General features: G+C 42.6%; 2 protein-coding genes across 2 annotated transcripts; one reads left to right on the top strand and one right to left on the bottom strand.

Moving 5' to 3' along the window:
* The first annotated feature begins 336 nt into the window (after positions 1-336).
* Positions 337-1,282, top strand: LOC127303189 (uncharacterized). Its single transcript, XM_051333948.1, has 2 exons — positions 337-582; positions 668-1,282. The coding sequence occupies exons 1-2, from the start codon at positions 355-357 to the stop codon at positions 1,280-1,282; spliced, it is 843 nt and encodes a 280-aa protein (XP_051189908.1). The 5' UTR covers positions 337-354.
* A 5,442-nt stretch (positions 1,283-6,724) lies between these two features.
* Positions 6,725-8,688, bottom strand: LOC127303188 (uncharacterized). The gene is made up of 4 exons (XM_051333947.2): positions 8,154-8,688; positions 8,019-8,081; positions 7,868-7,936; positions 6,725-7,145 (listed from the first exon to the last, which is right to left on the bottom strand). Exons 1-4 carry the CDS (start codon positions 8,418-8,420, stop codon positions 6,939-6,941), a joined length of 606 nt encoding a protein of 201 aa, XP_051189907.2. The 5' UTR covers positions 8,421-8,688; the 3' UTR covers positions 6,725-6,938.
* Between the last annotated feature and the right edge of the window lie 2,151 nt (positions 8,689-10,839).

A 10,839-nucleotide genomic window follows, 5' to 3' on the forward strand; every position in this document is an offset into this window, starting at 1 on the left:
GACAACATGTATAGGACCGGATGGAGCGTTATGCGGGGATCTCATGTTAGCTATGCTCCCGTTGTTGTTCCGTGGCTTTGGGGCACACCAGTAGCGGCTCGGGACCCGTCGGCGCCCTCTAGGACCCGGTCTGCGCGGTTGAGTGGTTGTAGTAGTGATTGATATGTATTAGGGTTAAATAAACATGAACCCGATCTATGTATGCATGTAATCATAGATTCTGCTTTCAGCACTATATTATCGATCCTTAGTTAAGAACTACACATATGTAACTCCATTTTCAGTTTTCTGCATTATCCTTAATTTGATCATATGATGGTTCCTATATATAGCTTGCAGGTCGTTGTAGAAAGCATGGAGAGAGATGAAATTCAAGAAAATTTCATGGAGGAACTCATAGCAAACGGTACTCTGGATGATCGCGACGACGACGTTATTCCAGATGATGGCGGTGACGATGTCACCGCAACTTATTTGAATGCCTCCGGTGAGGGAGCGGAGGATATTGAGGAAGAAGATCCTAGTGGCGCCGGTGAGGAACAAGATCATCATAATGGCTCCCGAACTGTAGTTATCACCGAGGTATATAAATTAATTAAGCCGCTGTTGATCGACTAGATGCATTAACTAATGAAATTGTACTGACTATGAACTATTTCTTTTTTAGCCCTCCGGATCGAGCACTTCTTCTGTAAAGTCGAGGAAGCGAGGCCCGGCCAAAAAGTTGGATGACGGTGTTAGGCACGACATCACCCACATCGAGAATGATGGTAAACCGATTGCTCCAGAGAAAGGTGCAAAGGCATTTATAGCTCAATGCGGAGTGCTTGTTAGGGACCACGTCCCGATCACCGTTCGAGAATGGCACAAGCCGAAGGGACTAGTGCTGTCTGCAGAGGAAGAAGCTCAAGGTCTTTATATCGATGATGTAGCCAAAAACAGCATTATGAACAAGCTCATGGCACATTTCAACATAGTACCCGAAGAGGGGGGTGACGCTGAGAAGGCCAAGATGGAGCAGGCCCTCCGCGAGTTTGGCAAGAAGAAGATGGCCGAACTATTCAAGAGCCACAAGAAAAGATTGCGCCGCCTTATCAAGTTAAAGAAGACTCCGGACAGTGAGAAGGTAAAAAGTCACTGGGACGAATTCGTGAAGTACAGCACGGAGTCAGAAGAATTTTTGAGAAGGTCGGAAATAAATAAGGCAAATGCTGCGTTGAAGCTATATCACCAAATTCTGGGTCCAGGTGGATACAGGGCTAACCGTCGGCTCAAATGGTAAACAAGTATAGATACGGATCTGATCTCGTCAAACCTGGCGAGCTCGCGCGTCTAGGGACTCAGATGCGAAGGTTGCATGACTGGTACCTGAAAGCCTGTCGAAGAGGTGATCGCTACCTCACGTTGTATCTTAGAGATGAGCATTACTTCCGGGGGGAAGACGAGATAAACATTGACGTAGAAGAACTGTTTCAGTTATTCAATCAAGACGCCCTCGACAAAGCTGTCATCAGTTGCTACTGCCTGTAAGTGATTTATTTGTGTAATTAAGTTTGTAGCTCATTCATTTGCACTAACAATTATCCTCATTATATTCTTTGTGTACGCTATACATTTAATTATGCAGAATGAAGAAGCTGGAATACAAAAGAGGCAAGCTCCTACCGCTGGGGTTCATAGACCCAAACACAGTTCATGAAGTTACGGTTCGAGACTTCGCCAAGGACACAGAGGACAACATCGTAATGTTTTTAGAGAAGCAAGCAGACAAAGAGGATATATTCTTTCCCTACAACTTCAAGTGAGTGTTATATATAACATACATTATGCTTGTGCACCTTCCACTTTATTCTCGTAATCATTGAGCTATGCTTGTGCAGTTTCCATTTTATTCTCCTAATCATTGATCTTCACCTTGGAGTCGTAAACGTCATGGACTCGAAACGTAAAGAATATGCGGAATGGGCGGACATGGCTGCCATCCTCCAGAGGTAGTTTCAATCAATTTCGTATTGGCATCTTCATCTGCTCTAATTCGAAGATATCATCAACTAATCAATTACTCATTTACTCATTATTTTTTGCGGGCAGGGCTTGGAAACGGTTCATCAATACTGTTCGGTGAATGGAAACCGGAGCTTACATTTAGAGATTACCCTGTAAGTAGTACTATATATATAGCTATGTCCGTGAAACTTTATATATGATATTTACTTTCAATACGATGCTTGATTATTAGTTTGATCGAACTATTTTTTCGTAAAGTGTATGAGGCAGGAAAAAGGGAATAACTTATGTGGATACTACGTCTGCACCTTCATGCGTGACATGTCCTGTCCCAAGGGTGGGGATGCCCAAATACACCACACTCGTGTACGATAACAAATTTTCACAATTAATCTTAATTAGTACCATCTATTGTATTGAGTTCCATTCATATATTGATCTCCTTTTTAAATATAGATGACACGCCCAAGGGACACTATCATAACAGCGTATCTAATAAAATCAATTCAAGAGGAAATCGCTGGATTCTTTATTAGCTAGTTCATTTCACCAGGTGGAGAGCACTATCGGTAGATCTTGACGTCGGACGATATTAGTTCAGTAATAGTTGTTTTTTAAATATGCATGCATTACGTGTGTGTGTTGACTATGTCGTGTACTTGTTGACGATGTCTATATATATTCATGACGATTTTTTGTGGTTTCTTGAATGATATATATATGCATTGCTGAAACTCTGCCGCGGCAGAGAACGCTGTTTCTCTCCGCGCAGAGAAACGCTGGTACAGCCTAAATCTGTGCCGCGGCAGAGAAATAGCAATTCTCTGCCGCGGCAGAGAAACATAGGCCCGGTTCGTACCACGAACCGGGACCAAAGCCCTTCCAGCGCGAGCTCCCTGGTCGCACCACGTGTTGAGGCCTTTAGGCCCGGTTTATCTTTGAACCGGGACTAAAGGGTACCCCCTTTAGTCCCGCCTTGTTGGTCCCGGTTCAAGAACCGGGTCTAAAGGCCCAAATGGACCGGGCCTATTGCCCCGTTTTCCACTAGTGGGAAGGACTACATCGAGGTTCTGAAGAATCGAACGGCCAGCAACACTTCCATTGGTTCCATGTGGCTAATCTAGCTAGATACTCCTACATATTAACTATATTGATAGTCAAACTTAGCATAATCACTTAAACTGTTCAGCCTGGGTTCAAGTTTTCTTTTTTGGGAGAGGTGAGTGGTCCTTGGATGTTGGATTGATCTATTTATTTGTAGGTTTATTTGTAATGCTATTGAGATTTTCTTTCATGATACATGTAATATTCATTTTATAAGATATGTATTATATTTGGTGAAGATTACCTTGAGTAGGTTTGGGTGTTGCCCCTAGCATTGGTCTGGTCTAGGGGAAACCCTAGGACGTCTAGTCCAGCAGCAGCGCCGTGTCGACGGTGCTTCCTTTCTCGAAGGGGATGCTTGACATGTGGCACTTTGGGGTGTTTGAGGGTGGTGGGTCATAGAGGGAGGATGCAACGGTTGCGGGTCATCATCGTCGCCGCTTCGCCATTGTCTTCTTTTCTTTTCTTTTCTTTTCTCTTAGGCATGTTGATTTTGTTGCCTCGACATTTTACTTTGTTTCAAACTCATGTATCAATATTGTTGCAATATTAATATAGCGGAAAGAAATCATGTTTTGAGAAGTAGGTTATGGTGTTTGCTTATTTTCAAAAGAACTTCTCGATCGGTCCCTCCGGGCCAAATTATCAAGCATGCATATTACATGTAATGGACAACCATAAACCATGACACTATATAAAAATTAAAAAATATGATTCCACAACAAAGCTTTCAAGAAGGAAGAGCATGCTCGCGTTGAATTCACTAAGTCCGGCATGAGATGACTATGACAGGAATTTGCATCTACAGTACTACAAAAAAGCCTATTAGTGGCGAACATGTTTTTGTTTTTTTACCAGTGGGGTACCAAGGCGCATCACTACTATCACACCACTTCTAAGTTTTTAGTAATGGTGCATCATATGGTGCGGCGCTGGTAATCCAAATATCAATGGTGCGTCACTGGTATACCCTCCAGATGCGCCACTACTAGCTCTTTAGGGTGCGGGGTGCGCCACTAGTAAAATTTTGAAATTTTGAAATCAGGAAGGCCTTAGATACTCTCTTACTTAAATTACACGCTACAACAACAAAGTATATAGGATACAAGGCTAAAAGGCATCGGGAGTGGTGTTTTGGAACATGGGAGCATATGCTCCCTCTATTTTGAATTTCATCTAACACATATTTTGAATTTCAAAAAATTTGAAACGAAAAATTCGCATGTACATCTTCACATGCTACGCGCTCACAAAGTTGTTTCATAAAAATTGGATGTGGTGACCCGGCATACCACTGCATGGTGTAGTATGCAAGTCTGATATAACATCAATGAAACACCGTTCCACTAGTATTATATCGCTCAGAGTGGTACAACAGAAACATATGCGGGTCCAAGGCATGTCTATAGAATTACATACAGACTCTGTTACATAAGATCAGCACAGCCTCCTACTTTACAATGAGGTAAATCTGCAAATAAACTCCAGAAGAACGACTTGTAGACTAGTCTTATCACGAACTCTATTTGTAGAGTATTTAACTAGCTAAAGAGGCTAAGAATAGATTCTAGCTAAGTAGGAGCTAGGTTGAGGAAGAAAGTTCCTTTCTATTGCTATTCTAGGTTTTCTCCTTGTTGGATGTGGTATCTGACTCCTCTGACAGGGTCCTGTCTCTTGAAGTAGTTGTTGACTCCTCGGCCTTCGATTTGCACTGTAGATCCTCCTTCGATGCCTCCATATCTAAGCAGGGGATTTAAGAGTGGGATGAGTACGAGCGTACTCAACAAGTTCATTATAGGAAAGAGGTTTTTAATGCACTAGCTACGGCATTAGACCAGAAAGTCTAATACCAATGCAGGTTTTCATAATCATTTCTTCAAAAGGTTGCTTTTATTCAGAAGAACTATGTCCGTAAGCCTTCACCGGTTTACTAGAACTTCATGGAGCTCCTTTCCGGCCGCGTTCGCAGTTCCATATCCCGGAACAGGGAGTGACAGGTCACGGTTCTTTACACTCTGCAGATGTGTGTTGCTTTACCCATAAGAGATCTTATCCTTGGTGCCAACCAGGTGTACATTCCTGTCCACACTTCCTATGGTGTGAGGCCCGGTATAAGGTCTAGCCAATCATGTTCCTCCGCTACCTCGAACACCCACCCGTTGTTGCATGCCCCGACCCTGGGTCCACGCCGGTCCCATTATTCCCGTAGATTTCAGGGTGGACCCCGACCACGACGACAATGCTGGGCTCTACCATACACTCCTACGCCGGTAGCTGCAACCCATCATAGACCGCAATACCGTGGGGACTTAAGGCTTCCCCAGCCTACCGCTTGTTCTTCGGGCGACAAGTGTCTACGGACAATGCTGTGGGGACTTAAGGCTTCCCCAGCCTACCGCTCGCCCCCCGACAGATACAAGTGTCTACGGTAAAGCGCATCCGTTGATGAACGAGAGGTGGAAACACTTTTGACTACTCCGTCCCACTCCGGATCTTATGGTTAACACGGGTATTACGGCACAAGAATCACTGGCGACATTTGTTGTTTAATCCTAGATGGATATAAACCCTTGCAATGGAACCTCCACCATATCAACACAATCCATGGTTCCATTGCCCACCACATAGTCATATTCATAGTTATGAAAATAGTGGTTTTGGTTTTTATGCAATAGTGATAATCATAGTACTTTGCAAGTAATTTGATAGAAATACTCAAATGACATGAGCAAGTGATGAACTTGCCTTTCTTGACTGCAAGATTATGCAGGCAAGGTCTTCGATACGCAATAACTCCAAATTCTGAAATAGCATCATCATCCGGTAAGGACGATGTTTAAAAGATTGGCAAGGATGCAATAATGCATAAGAATGAGATGCAATCGCTCTAAGCGTGACCTAACCCCGATGATTTAGGATCAGTGAGTTGTAATGATTGTTTTAGGTTGTGTTGCACTTTTAGAGTGATTCACATACAAGGTTCTCATTCAGGTGTGATTACTTGGTATTATAAACAGGTAGATAATCACTACTAGATATCTCCTTTTTTCCGAGGGTCACAACACCGTCGGTTATCTTGGTTCACCGTCGGCTAACCTTCAATCCGACGGTTTACCGTCGGGTATGCCCCGTCGGCAATGCTCGGTCGGCCATTGGTCAGGTAGCCGACGGTACCGTCGGTTCTTACATTTGCCTACGGGAAACATCTGACGGTGAGCCGTCATCCATGCACTGTTCGGGAGCCATCACAAAACCCCTCGGCGATTCTTATAGCCGACCGTGTCCTGTCAGGTGTTTATTTTTTCCACGGGTTTCACAACCCGTCGGCTGTTTATTATTCGATGGTACATTCGCTGGTCGGGTATGGATATAGCCAAGAGGAGAAACAACCCGTCGGTTACTGCAGTTGCCGACGTGTAGACAAACCATCGGGAATTCTTATACGGAGTAGTTGAAAGGCCATTCACACTATCATTTATAAACTTACCGACGGTATTAAAGTCACCGTCTGTACATGGTATGCCCGAGATGTTGCCAGGTGGTCGGGTATTAGTCAGAAAGGGAAGTTGTACAACACAAAAATGTGATTTGGGTCGGCAATATTTCAGAATACTAGCATTTAAAAGATATCTTATTAACAACCAGACACGACTAAAGAACGTACATTGTATTTGTATTTAGAATAACCTCACAAAGCATATGATCCATCTAGAAAAGGTTGTATGCAAAAGTAAGTAAAATATAATGGTCCAAACATTCTGCAGAAGCTAAATTGTAGACACACTAGAGAAACGTGCTTTGTTGCATGGCTCAGGTGATTAGACTCATCAATAATCTTCATCGTAGCTATCATCATACCCATTGCCATATGTGCCATAATAATCATCACCATAGCCATCCTCATCATCCTCCTTGCCAAAACCATAGTCATCGCCATCACCCTCATTGTCATAGTCGTCACCCGCATTATCGTCATTATTAGGACCACGATCCTTCTCATGACTAGGACTTCTTCTAGTATTATTTCCCATTCCCTAAGAATTATAAGACCATTTGTAAGAGAAATGAAAAAACCATTGTAGAGGAAGCTTGGCCTACAGTTAAATAAATATAATATACAGTAGTACACAGTCCTATATCTAGAATTATCAGAGTAATTTAGTAGAACTTACGTAGATACAGTAGTACATAGTCCTATATCTAGAATTATCAGAGTAATTTAGTAGAATATGAATGCATTCATTCTGTGTGTTCATGTCATAGCACAAATGAACCCATATTAAACATGAAGGCTGCTCTATAGGAAGGCTGCTCTATACAGCTATGTTTGGACCACTAGCAAGTAATGCATCACATTATGGTTGAATTGGTACTGCAACAAGAGTAATACAGTGCAAGCTGCAGTGTTAGGTTCGGAATGCAACTGTGACTCATACAGGGATATATACATCAAGGATGCATCGTGGCCTATCCTCCTAGAGTAGTGTTCTGTACTGGACATTGGCTGCATGATCACAGGAAGCAGTTCATGCTCATGGATATTGTGTACACAATGACAAGACATGAACTATGCAAATAAAGAGTAACTAGTTGACTACCTTACAAGTTTTGAATTATCTCTATAAGCACATATATATGTGTGTTGACACAGGAGTATGCACTGGAAGAATCACTCCCTATATTTCTACAGGGATACAGATGACTTATTTGCAAGTAAAGGATTTATTACTTCTCGAAGAATTTGCATTTAACTCACCTTTTCAGATTCATGTTGACGATCAGCATCTCGTCCTCTTTCAAGTCCAACTTCAGAATCCGACGTGGCCTATATATCAAACATAAACTATAAAAGATACATTATGTAGTTTTATTGCTGCAAAACTAGCACTGAGATGTGTTATACTTACGAACTCCGGTGCAGCCGATTGCATTATTGCATCATAGTCTAGTCCTCCTTTATCAGCCAAAGACTATAAACATCAACAAGTCAGCACAACCCCCTTCACTCTTAGACTACAATTTACAACATAATAAAACATTACCCGCACAACCAGCTCAATGCCTCGAAGACGCTTGTTATCTCGCTGTAAACGGTCATTTTCTCTTTCTAAACGGTCTTCCCTAGCTGACCGCACCGGCTGTGAGACAGGCACCTTTCTAGATTTAATCTTGGACTTCTCTGTTTTGGTAAATAACTCATTGGCAATTCCCAGCCTGCCATGTGGCATTCTGCCTGCTGCTTCATAGATGATTTGTGCATCTAATTCTGGGTGCTCCTCTTCCCAGTTTTCTCCATGGGCATTTTTCATTGCATCATCAAAAGTTTCCTTTCCAAATAAATAATTATGGATTAGCTATGAACATTGTTCTCATTATGACTAATGGTAAGTAAGCTAGGAAGATTTTACTAACCCAACGTTTAGAAATTCTTTCGCTGCATATCTGCTCTTGATCAGTACCCCGATGCAAGTTGTGTGTGTGAAGCCATGTACCGGTAATTCCGGGGTCTTTACCGGTTTTGAGTTTCTGCAGTTTAAGAATGATAAAGATCATCAAGTATAAATGGAACATTCTTCCTAATAGCAAAGAAGCTTCAAGAAAAGTGGTAACAGCATATGTTTCATGAAATAAGAGTACCAGATGTTGGCGTGTAGAGACAGCACTTCTCGCACCACTGCAATGGAAGACTGTTTCCCCATGAGCTAGTCTATTCCTACTGTTGGTCAAAGATATCTTTCGAAACGCGGGAGTACTCCAGTGCTCGCATAGTAAACGCCAACCAGCAATAGTACCAAAGCAAGGTGGCTTAGCAGAAATTAATGCTTCCTTGGTTGGCCAGTGGTTACCCTCCTCGTCCACTTCCGTGGGCATCTGTCCCTTCTTTTTCAATCTCTTGATGGCTGCCGCCTTTTCCTCGTGTAGCATCTGCCTCACTTTATTAGTGAAGTTATCCTCCAAGGCAGCATCTGCTTTCTCTTGATTTGATGGTTGTTTCCTCATATCGAGGTTCTTTGCATATAGTGCATTTATCCTTATTTTCATTGTCCTTATAATAAATCATACAATTATTGGGGCATGCATGAATCTTGACGTATGGCATTGCTAGACTATGCACAAGCTTCTTGGACCTATGGAAGTTTGTAGGGAGATCTTTTGCAGCAGTGTCTCCAACACTGTCATGTATAAGACTCATAATCTCATTGTAACAAGCTTCTGATAGGTTATGTTGTGTCTTAATAGTCATTAGCCGTCCTACAATGGATAGGCGTGATTGTGTGGTCTTCTCGTGCAGTGGCTTGTCAGCTTCAACCAGCATTTCATAGAACTTCTTTGCAGCTTCTGTTGGCTCATCGCCTACAGAAACTCCTTCTGCAGCGATTGCATCAATTAGCATGTCATCCATACGGTCTACATCCCCACCCCCACCGTTATCTTGTTCTACGATTTCAGGTGTATCATACTCCCCATGACTAGTCCATCTCTCATATCCTAACATGAAACCATTGTTGCACAAATGTCTGGTCATGACATCCCTTGTGTGCTTATGACGACAAAAACACTTGGTACAGGGACAATGTGATTCCCCAACTATAGCAGCATCAGGCAATGAGAATGCATGCTCCAAAAAATTATCTAATCCATGTTGCCAAGCCGGAGTGAACATCTTTCCCTTTCTCTCTTTGTACATCCAACTACGGTTGTCATCTACATTGCTACATAAATAAATAACAGTTTGGTTTTTCAATGACTTGTATAGAAGCAGGAGGTATAGTATAAATAAATCATGGTTGTAAAGTGTATCAGCAGCCAAAACCATATATTCAGTGTGCAGATGTGGAGCAAATTAAATTTAGTATCCAACATGCAGACCAAAATTTAGTATGAGATAAAAAAAACAATTATTTATATCCTGCATAGGTACAGCCATACAGGGTACTGGAAATTGCATCAATCAAATAATTCTGTATATCCTCCATGCATTGATCATACCAAATACGATTATGAATAATTAGTATGGCTAGAAAAGGAAGCTAACTTGTGGGTAGATTAATCACCAACTCTTCAACTATTCTGAACCCAAAACTGAGGGAATTGAGTTCAGGCTTAAAGCTGATAATGTCCATTGGTAGCATAACATTGACCTAATTCAATTTTTTCATCCAAGCAGGGAAATTCATGGATGCTATTTGTCGTTGTTAACTCCAACAGGGAAGCTAGCAGGAAAATTACCAGTTTCTACTAACTAAAGAAGTTAACTCAAACATCGAGCGATTTATCTATTGCTACAGAAAACGATTTTCAATAAAGAAAGACTGTACAATCAGCACACAGAGAAGCGCATAGTTAAATTTGGCCAGGGCCAATGTGAGACACGCAGAGAAACGGGTGAAGAGGGGAATAAGACAGTGATACCTCGGCGCCCCACTGTGTTCGCTGCGTGCCGATTGATCGGCCATGGCAGCGGAACTCCTGGGCACTAGTCGTAGAGGCGGCGAGCAAGGTCCTAGATTGGTTCTAGAGAAGGACGACGAGGAAGGGTTTGCTTTGGAAGGGGGTCACGAGAGCCGGAAGTTTAGGAGTTAGTTGGGTGCGTGGTGCGTGGCGCGCGGGATTATTTTGGCGGTCGCGCCACGAAATCAGCGCCAAATCACCGAAAAAATGCCGCCAAGGTCAGCCATGAGTCCAACGCGGGCGCTACTGGGACGCGCCAGGGTCGCTTGGAATCAA

The sequence above is a fragment of the Lolium perenne genome, chromosome 5 (genome assembly GCF_019359855.2).
Source record: "Lolium perenne isolate Kyuss_39 chromosome 5, Kyuss_2.0, whole genome shotgun sequence".
Classification (NCBI taxonomy): domain Eukaryota; kingdom Viridiplantae; phylum Streptophyta; class Magnoliopsida; order Poales; family Poaceae; genus Lolium; species Lolium perenne.